General features: G+C 35.7%; 1 protein-coding gene across 1 annotated transcript; it reads right to left on the bottom strand.

Moving 5' to 3' along the window:
* Positions 1 to 259: 259 nt before the first annotated feature.
* On the bottom strand, positions 260 to 13560 carry LOC125196903 (DNA-directed RNA polymerase III subunit 1-like). Its single transcript, XM_089057341.1, has 25 exons — positions 13426 to 13560; positions 13068 to 13217; positions 12323 to 12500; positions 11949 to 12127; positions 11714 to 11826; positions 11205 to 11304; positions 9662 to 9889; positions 9441 to 9589; positions 9173 to 9314; positions 8682 to 8822; positions 7789 to 7977; positions 6749 to 6944; positions 6200 to 6293; positions 4685 to 4802; positions 4359 to 4457; positions 3969 to 4172; positions 3586 to 3867; positions 3399 to 3501; positions 3182 to 3324; positions 2776 to 2934; positions 2537 to 2650; positions 2326 to 2417; positions 1762 to 1966; positions 1388 to 1590; positions 260 to 579 (listed from the first exon to the last, which is right to left on the bottom strand). Exons 1-25 carry the CDS (start codon positions 13426 to 13428, stop codon positions 534 to 536), a joined length of 3630 nt encoding a protein of 1209 aa, XP_088913467.1. The 5' UTR covers positions 13429 to 13560; the 3' UTR covers positions 260 to 533.
* Positions 13561 to 16213: the final 2653 nt, after the last annotated feature.

Below are 16213 nucleotides of genomic sequence, written 5' to 3' on the forward strand. Positions count from 1 at the left end.
TACTTTGGCTATATAATGTTCATATTTTTTTCTTAATTGCTCCCAATGACTGATTGGACGTTGTAATTAATTTTACTAACATAACTTATTTAAAAATTTTAATGTATAATTAAAATAATAGCAGTGGACCTCTTTTATTAGTATTTCTTATTCCTACATTTTAAATGGAAGAAAAAAAAATACTACTCATAGTTAAGCTTAACGGGTACTTGCCCCACTAAAATGTCAACTTTTCGAGTTTTCTTGTCACCCGCAAAAATTAAGGAAATGAGAAATTTTGAAATAAACTGAAAGTCAACCAAAAATATACAACTAACTGTTGCATTGGTTAGAAATAAAGCTGAATAAAGAGAATCAGCTTAAAAGAGCAATCTTCGTAGTATGTGTATTTATGTTTCCGATTATGCCCACAAACCAAGATCACATTTTTTGACATAAATGAAATGTGATCCCTAATGCCGGTTTCTCCTTGAGCTGTGAGTCCGAATCCGATCTCATCTTCACTACTGTATATTGTCTTGGCATTGATGTCATCATATGATTGGATCTGGAGCGTACGTCAACTCAACAGACGGCACACTGCATACATAAGAGTCAAAGATTAGCACAGCAGTTAAGCATATAGTGTGAATTCAAACTGTCATATACCAATTCAAGAGTAGAGGTTAACGGCCGAGATAGGGTTGTTCGGCATTAATCACTAACACATCTATAGCATAAAAAACATGCCGGAGGAGAATGTTAATACATGGGTCTAACACATCATTATATATAGCTAAGTCATGGAAGAAGTTACAGTTCAACAAAATATTTTACAGTCCCACAGTTTCTTAAATACAAGGTGTGAATATTTTTTTATAATTTCTGTACTGAAATTTCATATATGCATAAAACAAAACCCAAAGGTTTGGACTGTATATGGCATGAGACAGAATGCGTATATGAATGGTTTTGTATTTACTATATTAGTTAGCCTTAATGAAGTCATTTTATATAAGTAGATGGTTGGAAATCTTTAAGGATGTTCCTGGATTGAGGGATTTGAATGTAAATTCGGAAAGTGCAGAGTCTATCTACAATCATCAATTTAATCCTTGAAATAAGATTCAGGAAAAAAAATGTTGAGGTTTCAGTTTGGTGTAGGGATTCCTAGTCTTCATATACAGAAGGGAGAAAGGCGCTCTTTCACCGGAGGCGGCCAAGCAAAACATCAAGATAGGACATTTTCATGATACTCCATTGGTAAATGAGATATTAGATTAGATTGATAGAACAGAAACGGATTGGATTATTTGCATTATTTTGTAATGTATTTGCATTGATTGATTATTGTTTAGGATAAATTGAAGGATTACGAGTAGAAGAAGCTCATCTACAGAAAAGTCACCTTTGCATCACTTTAAGCATTCCCGTACCAACTTGCATGGGTATGCCCATGATGATGCATTCAGAGACTCCTTCAATCTTATCGACTCTCCCATTCACAGAAGCGTTGAAGAGGTGATCCGCAGTCTTTTCAAATGAAGCGTGCATCAAAACACTGTCCCTCATTCTCTCCATGCCAAATCTGTTCATACCCAACACTACACCCTGAAATAACATATTCATCATATAAATCAAAACATGTTATAGAATTAAAACTGACAAACATAAAAGGTAGGATAAACATTTGAGGCAGTCTGGTGTTCATGCTAGGAAACAAATCATGTCCTTGCGGTCATAAACAAGAAACCGTTCCAATTTGAAATAAAACAAAGTAACCTGGAATGACATTAAGTCAGCCAGCAGCATCACGTGTCGTGTGTCTATGGTCATGCCATGGCTTGACATGTTGTAGTTTATCTCATCAATTATTTTCTTCCTTGCAGCTTCAATTCCAAGTACCTGTTGTACTTCCATGATGTTATTACTCACTGTCGTTTGAAAATTAACACCTTCAGTCCCCATGACAGACAAAAGACCATTCCTGCACATAAAAACACCATGCTGAAATTACATGCCTAAAAATATTACATACAGGAACTACAAGGAAAATTGAGGAGTTGATTATAGTTGCATCATCAACAAACACCCAGCTACGCTATCTCTGGTGCTGGGTTTTTAAATTTCACAAACTACAAGTACACATTGAGGGAACAAAAACCAATAATCAAGCCCAATCAGAAAATCAAGTATACCTCCCTCTCAAATTCTGTCACAAAAATCTCTACAAGGGTTTCCCTTATCAAAGTACTCAATAATCGAGAAAAAGAAAAGAACAAGAGGGGAATTCAAATTAGGGCAGTAAATGCAGAAAAGAAAATATGATGTTTTACTGACACTTACCCCTCTACTAGTAATGTCAACTTTTTGCACACATCAGGATCTTTTTCTTCTGATTCATCATGTATTGTAGAGCAGTAAATGGACCTGATTCCCTGCCCATAGAAAATACCCACGAAAGAAATTAGTAGGGGTCATGAATGAAACTATCAACAGGCCAGCCAAATACCAAAGGTGAAAAGGATATTAAAAAATTAAATTCTGTTAGCTTCACCTTGACTACAACTTTGGCGAGCTTACTCATAAGCTCGTGGAGTTCAAATAGAAGTTTACTTTTATCAGCCGCCAGAGTGACTTCAAGTTTTCGTTCGTCCAATACTCTAATTTGCTATAGTTAACATGTAGCAGAATCAATGATAACAGCGAGAGTTAGGAACAAATACAGTAGAAAGAGTAGCATGCCAGTAAATCCATAACTAACACCAACAAAGTGGCAAGGCAAGATATTTGCACCTGCTCTTTCAGTTTTAACTTTGGAACGGATTGTAGAATTGACTTCTTTACTGAGTGCGCGTCAATATGTAGGTGAGCCTCTTTTATTTTATCCATGTCAAGTGTTACAACAATGGATGCTGACTTCAATGATTTTGAAGCCGTTATGATCTGTACTACCTACAGAATACGAAGAAGACCAAGACAACAACTTTAGTAGTTTCTAAATGATAAATTTAGAAAACATATCACAGAATATATACAAAGCCCAAAAGTAAAAGTTCAATCGATAACAAAGGCCAATTTCTTTTACTTTCAGAGAAAGATCTAAAATGCAGCTGCTAGGCTGGTTGAATACATCAAAATTACATTAAACAAGATCTAAAGCATGCACTCACAACCCAATCGATATATTGAATTCATATACCTGCTTCAGAAGGGTTATCTCAATACGCGCTTTCACCATTTTAGCTGTTATGTCATTGTTGTTATCCTCCAGATGTGTAGTAATAATGGGTTTCTTGATTTTTTCAGAACCATCAACAATTTCTTTCATCCTAGGAACCCATTCTTTTTCAAGATTAAGTTAACAACTTCATACCGGATGAAACCATATAAAAGGTTAGATGAGTATTTTAGGATACTCATGCTTGCGACTCCGATACTCTGAGCTCCAATGGCTCCTATTGGAGTTCCAGCTTCAATTTTCTTGGAATTGTAACAAGATATACAAGTTTCTAGGAAATCCTGAAACCAGAAGGAAGTAGCAAGTCAGTATGATAAAAAGTATGTAGGAATGCTAACAGAGAGAACCATGTAGAAGAAAACTACCATTAATTGTCGCTGAGTTATCCCAGATATATTATATGCAACATTTTCCAGATAACATCTATCTTCTTCAGAATGTCTTCCTTCACTCAATTTAAGTTTCTTGCATATTGAGCTAGGCCCCTTCTGCTTAATAAAATTTCTTATTGACTCTGCAAAACCCGCCAAACATTCATCTTCAGGAGTCATGGATGATTTTACTAGTCTTCTCTCAATAATGTTTTCAACTATTTTCTCAATTTCATCAATAGTTAAACTCTTCTGCTCTTTTGCGGGGCAGGTAGCCTGTCAAAACATAGCACACAAGAAAATATATAAGTACTTTATCAAAATCCAAACTTGGTCAAGAAAGTTAGCTATTAATGCAAAAAGATTGACCACAGTACCTTGGCTTTCAAAAATAATCTTTCAAAGTTCAGCGGGAAACCACTTTTATCTTCCATCTGTGCAGGATCCATGGAATCAACACCGTAAGCAAATTGCACAATGCAAGCACTAGCATTTCTCACTGTATTATCATGACAGATAGATAGGTCCTCCAAAGCCCTCATCAATCTACGAGACACATAACCTGTATCGGCTGTTTTGACCTGTAACAGCAAAAAAAAAATTCTAAATGTCTATGATATTCAGTAAGAGCCTAAGTGGCATGGGGTAATTGTTATTATTCAGTAAGGTTGCATAATTCTCAAAATTAGTATTCTGATAAAGACCATAGCACCCATAACTATCAATCAAATGAGTAAATTCCAGAAAAGAAAGAAATCCACACATACCATTGTATCGACAAAACCTTCTCTACCACACATGGCGTGGGAAAAAAAATCAGTCACAGATAAACCAGTGTAGAAGGAATTCTGAACAATGCCTTTAGCCTGACATTAAGCATAAGATGAAGTTTAGGTGGTGTGGAGGGTATTTCTCCATTTGAAAATGTATGTTAGACATACTAAGGATAATTTGACCATATTTATCTGCAATGTAAATGTCGAGGTACTCAAATTGAATAAGCAAGAGATGATGCATGACCTATGCCCAACCGATACTAAATTTTATACACCCATCAGACTCGGATAAAAATGAAATAAGTGTAAAAACTTACATCGGTGAAGTAGCCATACTCATTATCCACAGTCTCCATCTTCTCCTTGTTCAATGTAGCCTCAGGTTGAACATCATTGATCCCAATTGAAAATCCATGATTTCCTATCCATCGTGCACTATAACATAAATGTAATTAAAAAAATCAACTTTCAATTCCTTCAAGGGAAGAATGCAAGTATACAACTAACATATTGATATTTAAGTCCTACCACATAAATTTTATTATTAGGCTAAGTGCCTGAGTCTTATACCATACACCTCATTCCACAATTCAATACCAAAGTTCCAGTAGGTTCCATTTCTTTTCTTCACCTAACATCTGAAAACTTTTGGAGCCAATGAGATGTGTCATTAACTCTTTCTAGTTTTGGGCAAGAAAGTTGCATAAGTACCCATATATAACTGCATGCATTATTTGCTGAGATCTTATGTCATTTCAGTCATTAAATACGTGAATATATATATTATACATACTCTTCCTGGTTTGCAGATATGAGAACATGGGGAACTATCTTGCATCACCTAACAAAGAATGATCCAGATACAGCAATATAATGGTTGATGTAAATGCATTCTAGTTAAATATATATATAACTGCATGCATTATTTGCTGAGATCTTATGTCATTTCAGTCATTAAATACGTGAATATATATATTATACATACTCTTCCTGGTTTCCAGATATGAGAACATGGGGAACATTCTAATTGGAGTGTTCAACATCAATTTACAAGACAGCGTGGCCAATAAGAATGATACTAGTGCAGACGCATGGTTCATATTGATCATGATGCCTTTTTCACGTGATTCTACAAATAGTGAGTTTGGCAAGTAATGCTTTTCAGATTACAAATTAATTACCTAACTTGCTCAAATGAAGCCTCTTGTTATTCAAATATGCCTAATAAAAAACCTCCATCGTAGCTTAAAGGGGATCCGTTTTAACCATTTTGGTACGTCCTCAAAAATTAGTCCATTTCCATTTATAGAAATTACCCACCACCTATTACCCTCAATATATCAACTTATATACTCTTTCTAGTTTCTACCACGTGGCCGGTGACCCACCATTTTCTACACTCAGAATATACTTTTTTAATTATTTACTAACACTAAATTTAAAAGTGGGATACTTTCTCCACTCACAAGTCACAATACACCAACCACTTCTATTCAAACCTGTTCCACACCCCCATTAGGCCGATTTTTAGGGGACAGTCGGACAGAGGATAAAATTTGCAAAGTTTCAGGTTGCATTATTTAACAATATCATCACTGAAATAGTACTTACTTAAGCAGGCAAGTATTTTCTACAAAGTAGTATGTTTCACATCTTCAAGGTGGTAACCTTGAAAATGATGAAATTCAGTGAAAATGGAATTTTACATCTAACGTTGCATAAGACAATAAAATCACAGAGCTGTACATGTTGTCTCACAACAAAAGGGAGTGCAGATATTAGGACAAATCAAAACGAAGCAGAAATTATTTTACAATACTGATATATCTCACCTTAACTTTGCCAAGCGATTCATGCAGGTAGCAGCCGCATGTGGACCATAATCCCTGAGAAGAACCGAGTAAATACCGTCCTTATTCCCATTACCTGTTATGATATATGGATGAATAAGCAATTTAGCTAACACCAAAAAGTAAAAAAAATGAATCTCTCCATTTACAAAGTCCCATATCCATAAAGCAAAATCTTTAACTATGGGTCAGCGGTTGGTGGTGATTTTGGGATTCTTTTAATGCCCTGTTTCAGCTTGCTTTCCATATTCAGAGTTTTCCATCAATATAATGAACTGAAAAGATGATGAGTCGCAATTTAAGAAAGATCTTCCCAATAACCAACTGATGATACACATGCAATCCCTTCAGCAGTTAACATTCACTTTTCGTTATAGACCAACATGCCTATACTGCAAACGTATGAACTCAAATAGTATAATGCATGATTCAAAAGACGTGTTTCCTTAAACGATTGTAAGACAAGCAAAACAGTAATTCGGGGGGGGGCTAAAATGCACCCTTGATAAATTGCAAGCACATGATACTAACCTAATGTGGCCTTTCCAAGCTGCCCGCTGATAAGCTCACTATTGCGAATATACACAAAACCATCCTTGGAACACATAGTTTCTCTAGACTTCCCATAAGACTTTTCTGCTACAGTAAGATTTAAATATACTCTCATGTTTGCATGGGGACGCAATAGCACACTGAATAATTGTTTGCCAGTCCATAGCTCCACCGGCTACAATGAGATACATCTAAATCAGATACAAGCATACATCAAGCACATGAGGAAACATGAGGAAAATGTGTAACTATAGCAGCTTTTTAATCCACAAATTGAAGTGACTCTTTAGCAGCAAAGTACAGTACAAAACAACTCTAGTCCCAACGATCAACTCATATCCACAAATCATAGATGTGTCAATGATGATTAAAAGTACGGTTTAAGTTGCAAGCAGCATTAGATCTTAATAAAAGAAATACAGATTACTAGGTATCACATTCACCAATGCACGTGGTGTTGAGGCATCCAATCAAACCTCTCCTCCCACCCAGCAGCACAGCAGTCCCAAATAATAACAAGTAACTGGGAGTGGATAACCTCCTAAATATTTAATCCATAACAGAAAAGTAAAAGGTAGAATTCAATATATCCCTTGCAATTTCTATACTTGTTACCAACTCCTGATCACCTATAAAGATACCAAATTCAACCAATATGTGTGCTGTTACTAAGGAAAAAAGGGTACCATATTTGTACAGACCTTCACCTGAATAGATCTTTTTTTAGCTACATAACTTTGGTTCTAGGTTCTGGTCCTAGATGTTATGAGAAAACATAAATGAAAATGTATCAGGTGTATGAACTAACTGCACCAGACAACACAATGCATTTAATGACATATAAGAACAGCGAAAATCAATTTGGAAACTTAGTTACAGAGAACATAGACGGATGGGATGCAGGAAATAGTTTCACCAAAAATACCAAAAAGAGTATTAATGAACACAAGCACATGGATCAATGCAAGAGCAATGCTAGACAATACTCATAGCACAGTGGCATCATAATTTATGTTTACCTTACATAATGCTGGGGTTGGAAAATCAATTGGCTCCATGGCATCACCGATATATGAACACATGAGTGAAAAGTCCGAGCGGTCATAAAATGTGTCTTTTCGTGTTATAAGAAAGGAAGAAGTTAGAAAATCCTGTGTCGATCCAACCAAGATTTCTCCATTTTTCGGGGTGCACAAATTGTTCAGCACCTGCACAGTGTCAACGAAGATCACAACAAATAAACAATGAAAACATGAAGCAGAAAAGCTAATAGACATGTGTTACTTTTATATTCCTCGTAAATACAGCTTACATGTAAATCATCCATATACCAGTAATTACAATTTCACAATGATATGACAATATATGGTTTTTGACCTAGGTTAATTAGTAGGAAATCAAGTATTATTGCACCTTAACTAATATAGCAAGATATTGGACAATTCTATAGCCACCCACCATGTTAACCTCTCAAACTTAAACACAGAACCTGACTCTCTACTTAAATGTTGCAGACATCCATGGTCACCTTGAATCAGCTTGTATAAGATTTTAGCTAGTAACAATTGTTTTGTATGGTTTCATTGCTGAAAAAACTAACCACAGCTGTAAAAGGTCGGCAATTTAATATTTACTCCAAGCTACTAACCAGAAATATCAAAAAGGTATTGCAGCTAACAGAATCTAACGAAAAGGGGCAATGGATAAAAGATAGTACCATCGAGAAAATTATAAACTTCAGTCTTATTCATGTTCGCAAAATGTGTGCTGTAACTATGGATAAAAAGATTCAAGCAACACTCTCTTGTATTGTTAAAAATGCCCAGTTTAATGAGGTAAGGTCAACTATTTTACATGATTATGTCTTATACAGTAGTCAAATCAATGAACAAACTATTGATATTTCACATACCCCTGTTAGCATAAGAGCCTCAGCACGGGCCTCTTCTGTTTGTGGTACATGTATGTTCATCTGATCGCCATCAAAGTCTGCATTGTACGGATTGCACAATGACTGATTGAATCTCAGTGTGCGCCCAGGCATTATCCTTGCCTGAAGACAACAAATAAAATTAAGCATTTGATAACATCTTACTGTTATTATATATTACCTTTGTCCCTTAAAAATAGAAACTATTTCTATTTTGGGCCGTCCCTTCAAAATAGGAACTTTTTAAACTTTCAATTTTAGGACGTGGACCCACAATCCACTATCGATACTTCCACTACTTTTTCTCTTCCTCACTTACATTACCCAATTACCTTTTCCTCTATCTTACTTTACCAATTCTTCTCTCTTACTTTGCCAATTATTATGCTTTAAAACCTGTGCCGTTTCAAAAGTTTCTATTTTTCAAGGACAGGGGTAGTAGTATAATATCAATGTTCACTAGCAGTAAATACCAGATGGGACATGATTGACATTCGTTGCAAACTCGGTTGTCTATTAACTAGAACCACATCTCCATCTTCAAGATGACGATGCACAATGTACCCATACTTCAACTGATCTGCATGATGCTTCCGAGAAGAATGCATCAATGATCTGCAGGGAAACCAAGAGCAATAGGAACTTAAGCCTGCTCCAAGACCGAAAAGGAAGAAAAAACAAAAAAAAAGAACTAAAACAGGAAAAGAAAAAAAAAAACTTATGAAACCAATAAACACTTACATCTCATAACCATCAGGTATCGTTAAAAACTTAGCACCAGGGTATTTTTTGGGGCCATTGCGAATACACTGCCGCAATTTCTCAATATTATGTTGTGCAACTCGTTCAGGATAAGTCAAAATCCGAGCCATTAAAATTGGAATACCAACCTGTCGGTCAGAAGGTTTGTCACAAAACGTGAAGCAGCTTAGTATGACAAGAAGATAAGTGAAATACTTTACCTCGGTAATTTTCAAATTTGGATCAGGAGAAATAACTGTCCTTCCAGTAAATTCGACACACTTTCTGGATAGATCAAAACAAAATTTCCCCTGCTTTCCTTTAAAACGCTGAACAAAACCACTCAATTTATGTCCAGAACCATCTGCAGGTTCAGATTCAGGTTCCAACCAACTAACATCATTATTCAGATATCGTGCAACCTCCTCTTGCAGATTCTGCCAGTAAACCTGGTTCAACATATCATGAAAAATTGAAAACACTATGGCAATGTTTGGTTGACAAGAAAGTAAAATTGGCAAGGAAAATAATTTCTAGGAAAATGAATCTTGGGAATATGATTCTTAGCAACTTTACTTTCCTGTGTTTTGGAAAATACCAATATTTTAAATTTATATTTAATTTAAACACAAACTAAAAATATACTTATTATTTTTTAATTTATAAAAATAACAATAATATAATTTTTTTAATAAATTATTAATTACAAATAATAATAATCATATTATTATGTTTATTATTACGATGGATAGTTTAAATATGGATTACTCATCATAATAAATAATAATATAATTGTAATTATAGTTACATGGAGGGGTAGTTGGTAAGGTCATTTTAACATGCATAACTATCCATGACTAGAATATCAGTAACCTACAAGATAGCAGCAAAAGATCTCATAGACATGAATATTCAATATTCATAATATTGCAAATATATCAATCTAGTGTTCCAACAATCTAGATACATCGACATAAACGCACAAAAATTAAACAAGTTTGAAAGCACTTGTATATAGATCGGTCATCTTGTCTAAAATCAGTTCGTTATTTGCATCTGACGTCATATTATCATTTAAGGAAAGTAAGAATAAATCGCAGACCATTTTCAAGCATTGAAGAATTATAACTTCCCACCTTGCAGTTATGGTCCAGTATTATTCAGAATAGAATTCAAATCAACAAAATGTTGAATGCTGATGTGGTTGTTTTATAAACACCAAATTCTCTGCTAAGACAAGTTCTTAAATTCACTCTTGAATGGAAAAGCAGTCACCAGCCATCCGACCAAGAAAAGAGTTCTTAGAAACTAAAGTATGACCATCAGAATCCAGAATGTGTGGATCTAATTTTTTTGAAAACATTAAATGTTCTTGGTTATATCTACTGAGCAAAAGATTATATGGGGACTTAGTTGACTGGAAAGCTTGGCTGAATATGGTAAACAAACTCGAGCTTCACAGCTTGGAGCAGAAAACGAGAAAATTAAATGCAATGCTCAAGTAAACGTGCAGAGAAAGACATATCTGAAATTACAGCTGAAGGCATGCTGGTCTACTACAAGAATCAGTTGATTACCTTTATTCATCACTAATGCCTCATGCATAAAGCAAAGTCATAAAACTATAGTTTTTATCAACTTAAGTTGATGACATATGTGGAATCGTTGACCAGAAACAATTTTAACCTTTTAAACTAACAAAAGTGAGCAACTCCTTGGAAGAGAGGTTACAAAAAAGGGACCAAATCATAAACAGCATTATACCATGCATCTGCTTTGAGAGTCTGTTTCTGCCATTTCTGAGCGAAGACTAGCATTGGCTTTAATAATAGATTTTAGTCTCTCTGTGATGTCAGTTTCATTCCTGCAGAGGCCAAAAGAAAGGTCAGAAATGTGTTGTGAAAGACGAGATAATGTACGTGTGTGAGCTTGAACAAGAAGATCTATGCAGCTTTTTTCGATCTTCATACAATCAATGCTCGTTTTTGTTCCTAACTTAATGGGATATATGCTGGTCTAAAACCAAGAGGCATGGAAAAAGTTCTCTTCAATAACAGAAACCAGGTGATTTATAATTTATGATTTACTAAACATCGTTTGAGAATTCAGATTTATCATCATCATTAGCAGATTGCAAAGTTATTAAAAATTTCAAAAAAAGATGGAAAGATCAAAGGTTCATGCAAACAAATATCAAAGAAAATTGATGTCTTGTGATTTTAATATTTTTTAAAAAAAGGCAAGAGAATGTGTGTATCCATGCTCAGGATTACCTCTGTGTTCCACCATCCACAAAAACTGAAGGTCGTATGGAAGTTGGTGGCACAAGAATACTGGTGAACATAAGATTTTCAGGTCTATCATTTAGATAAAGCAACTCACAATCCTGATTAAAAATAAAATGGAGATTAACAAGATAATAAACGAATGAATAAATAGATGATGGAAAATATGAAAAATATCAGGTATTGCTCTCTTAACCATACTGAAACATAAATGTGGGAGTACCTCATCACGCATATTTTTCAGTAGCTCATAGACCCTTTTAGGATCAAGAATTAAAGGCAAGGTTATATTTGCATTTGTGTGGGAAAGAGCTGACTGGAATTCCTCCAAGCTACAATCAGTACTGTCAGCAACTCTAGCACGATCGTGTACGATTTTCATTTGTTTCTTTTTAACCATACCTAAAACAATTTTTTGTTAAAGACATCTTTATTAGGAGCAAATAATAACAATAACAATGTAATTAAGCTTCTGCAATGTCTTTTAGTTCAATTTTAATAACAATCTCATGTTCATAATCATATCCATGCACAGATTTTTAACAAATTTAATCAAATATGCAATAGTGCTGGTTTTTAAGAGGTAGGGTACTTAACCGTTAATATATCCACATCTGGAGCACACAACAGAGCGCCTAGTTCCTCCCAGGCTATTACACCTTTTGACTATTGTTTCCAGTATCTCAATCTTCTTCAAGTGCTCAAGTTTAGGACCTCTCATCTTCTTAAGGAAATCTAGCCGTTCATTTTCTTCAAGGAGCACTATGGAGCATTTCTGTTGGTAGAGAAAAATGAGAAAAACGTATGAGAAGTTTCCATCATGCTAAATCACCATCTAGGGCATCCACTCTTGATTTCAATACATTATTGATCACGAAGGAGAGAGCTAGAAGGACGAAGACAAACAATATCACAAGATATATGGCAATGACTATGCATGCAAAATAGTTATACATTATCAGAGAATCATAACAAATAATCACCACCTAAGAGGAAAGATGAAAATTAATATAAGGATATGCCAAGGATAAGTTCTATACAAGAGACGAGCTTAGTTTCAAAAAAACAACTTCAAAGGTTTACTTGAAACAATATCTTAGTAATTTATGCATCAACTATTATGTATAGTTTGAATACTTTATATTAGAACAAAACTAGAGCATGAAGAGCAGCATCCCAAAAGTGAGACAATTTAAGGGCAGTAAAAATGTCTAGTAAATGAAATGGATTCAGTTTGAGATCAAGTGACAATTTAGACTATTTTTCAGATATCTAGGAATGAGAAGTCTGATATGATACAATATAACATTGGGGAAAGAGATAATGACTCAGATTTTGATACCTTGCAAATGCACTTCATTATGTCAACGATCGTACTCAAAAATCCGACATTATATACAGGAAGGGCTAGAGTTATGTATCCATAATGACCTGGGCAGTTACGAAAATCCCCACCACATGTTTCACATTCGGCAAACTTGTTTGGTGGTCCCTGAAATAACAAAATATGACATGTAAATGTAATACACTGCAGTATCGAATGTATCTATGAGCTCTGAAAAACCCTCCCTATCAAATGTCAATACCTCACAGTAAATTTAGATATTTGGATAGACAAAAAATACTTGAATAATATGGTGCTGATAGGAATAAAGAAACTACAAGTGACAACTTTGAAGGAAATAGAAAGAAGATATTACCATATGAGGATCTAATAACCCATTAGCTTCAGGCTCTCCGAGGTCATTGTAGTAATTGTCATAACAAACTAGAACTTCAGAAATCTTTAGTATTTCTTTCTCGGATAGCGTACAGAACTTAATACTTTCTCTGGCAATGACAATAGAATCCAACCAAAAAAATGTCCCAAGAAATGATAAGCTTGTCGATACAAGAGTATAACGAGAAGTAGTTACATCTTCTGGGGACCAAGATCTTCCATATATGGTTTGGTGAACTGCATACTCATCTCCTCCTGTATCGGCCAAAATAAAATGATGAAATACATTAATCATACTATTATTTTCGAATAAAAAACTTTTTTTTTGCCCTGAATCACTAGAATCCTAAAGATTGAAAACTTTTCAAAAACTTTGAATCACTACATCTCCAATCATACCCCAAAACCCTTTGCAGTTGAAAACATAGTTACCTGATTCATGGAGAAATCGGTGATGGAAGAAATTTGCCTGACGCGCGAAAGAAAAACGAAAATGAGAGATGTGTTTTCATGTGTACCAAAATTTTAGGGTTTTATTTAGGACTCGGAGATTTAATTATACGTATTCATCTATCAATATATAGAGGGAAAATTGTTCGGATATTAAAAGAAACCATTTAAGTGCCATTTTGGCGGGAAAATGAATGAAAAAGAGTAAAACTCGATTATATCTCTATAAATCAGAAATCAGTACAGATTGTGTACGGGGTAATTACACCACACGTACAAAATGTTTTATCAATGTTACTCCCTCCGTTCCTTCATAGTTGAAGCAGAACTTTTCGGCACGGAGTTTAAGAAATGAATGTTGAGTATGTTAAATAAATAGATAAAAAAGTAAGAAAGAGAAAAAGGTAGAGAGAATAAAGTAAAAAGTGAATAAAGTAGAGAGAATAAAGTAAGAGAGAGTAAAGTAAGAAAGAGGAAAAAGTTACTATAAATGGAAATGACTCAACTATGAGGGAACTTCCCGAAATGGAAAAATGACTCAACTATGAAGGAACGGAGAGAGTATAAATTAGTACATATATCATACAAAATGTTTAATTAGGGTCTCATGTTGGTACATTCCATCCAAATTAGTTTAACACCGTTAGTTTTCTTGTTTGCATTGTTTGTATGGATTATGATGACAGCTTCCAAGAACGAGACTCACTATATTTTACGTAGATCTCCACCGTCATTATTCGCAAAGCTGCAGCAACTGGCCATGGTGGCGAAAGACGTTCTGTTAGGAAAGAAAAGGTTCTACTTGCTTGGTTGACGGATACCGTATTGATGTGGTTGTCGAACGAGGATGAATTTTAGGGTGTTCTGGAGCACGAGTCAGCTCCTATCAGCCTAGTCTGGTTACAACTGATGTCACCGATGGGAACACAAATGGAGATACATTCATGAACACCTGCGTTACATATTCAACTTACAAGAACTAGTCTCATTTCTCCTAATCCATATAAATAAATGTCACCGATGGCAACACAAATGGAAATACATTCATGGATATGAAACCAACTGAACTCTCAAAAGGGGATAGTAGTATAATTTAATGACACATCTAAAGAGGATTAATATATACTGTAGTATATATGCATTCAATAAGGAGGAATAAATTTTCATTATCTAAGCAAATGCAGTATAGCATAGTGAACTGGATGAAGTTAACATACTTAGAAATAAGAAAATTAACGGTGTTAAACTAATTTAGATGGAATGTATCAACATGTAACACTAATTAAATATTTTGTATGATATATATAAACTTAAAACATTTTGTACTAATTTGTAACATTGGTAAAACATTCTGTATATGTTGGGTAATTACCTTGATTGTGCGCATATCACAATGCATTATGTATTTACCAAAATCTTAAACCAAGTGCAGTTTACATCTATCCTAAAAAGTTTTACTACTAAGGGCATGATTGGTAGAAAATGGTTAGGTTTATGAAGTTCCCATATAGTGGCTTTTTCTATGATTTTAAATAGCTAATCATTGTTATGATGGCGTTTGGTACAAATGTTTTGTGAGTTAAGAGCATTTCCAATGGTCGGCTAGCGACCGGCTAGCCGATTCGCATCGTTGACCGATCGGCTAGCCGAAACATTGGAGGCGGCTAGCCGCAAATCGGCGAGTCGATCGGCGTGGGCTGGCCGATCCTTCGGCGCTGGCCGATGCGCTGGCCGCCATTGTGGCGGCCCGATCGGCTAGCGACCGGCCAGCGCCCGAATTTATTTATTTATTTTTTTAAAACCTATATAAACGCGATTTTCGTTTCATTTTCATTTGTACCACTTGTTTTAACGAGTTTTTTCTCTCTCTAACTTTGTGTACAAGAGCATCATCGAGCAATGGATCACAACAACGAGTCCAGTCCAGTGATGAGTGGATCTCAAGTGATGAGTGGATCTCAGACTTCCACGGTACCTGTGGGATCAGGATGGGGCGGGCAGATGGGCCCAGGGTTTAACGTCCCTTGAGGGCAGTTGATGGGGATGATGGCCGGTGCGCCCGGGGGATTGCAGGGGGGGAACCGAGGGGGTATGCCGGGGGGGTATGCCGTGGGGGATGCCGGGCGGGGGGCAGGGGAGCGGCGGGTGGGGAGGTATGCCCCAGATGCAGCAGCAGATGCTGCAGCAGATGATGGGGATGATGTGGCAAGGAGGGGTGCAGGGGGGGATGCAGGGGTCACCGGGGGGGGGGACACGGTCTATCGTCCCTCTATGGATTTTTTGACGGCTTCGTCCCACACGTCGACCCCAGTGGAGAC

The sequence above is a fragment of the Salvia hispanica genome, chromosome 4, assembly GCF_029641045.1.
Source record: "Salvia hispanica isolate PSC_SH4W2 chromosome 4, Shi_PSC_v1, whole genome shotgun sequence".
Classification (NCBI taxonomy): domain Eukaryota; kingdom Viridiplantae; phylum Streptophyta; class Magnoliopsida; order Lamiales; family Lamiaceae; genus Salvia; species Salvia hispanica.

Coding starts and splice junctions, on each gene's coding strand:
- LOC125196903 (XM_089057341.1), bottom strand. Junction 12,501..13,067: donor TAATGAAGTGCATTTGCAAG/GTATCAAAATCT, acceptor CTCTACCAACAG/AAATGCTCCATAGTGCTCCT. Junction 8,823..9,172: donor TGTCAATCATGTCCCATCTG/GTATTTACTGCT, acceptor TGTTGTCTTCAG/GCAAGGATAATGCCTGGGCG.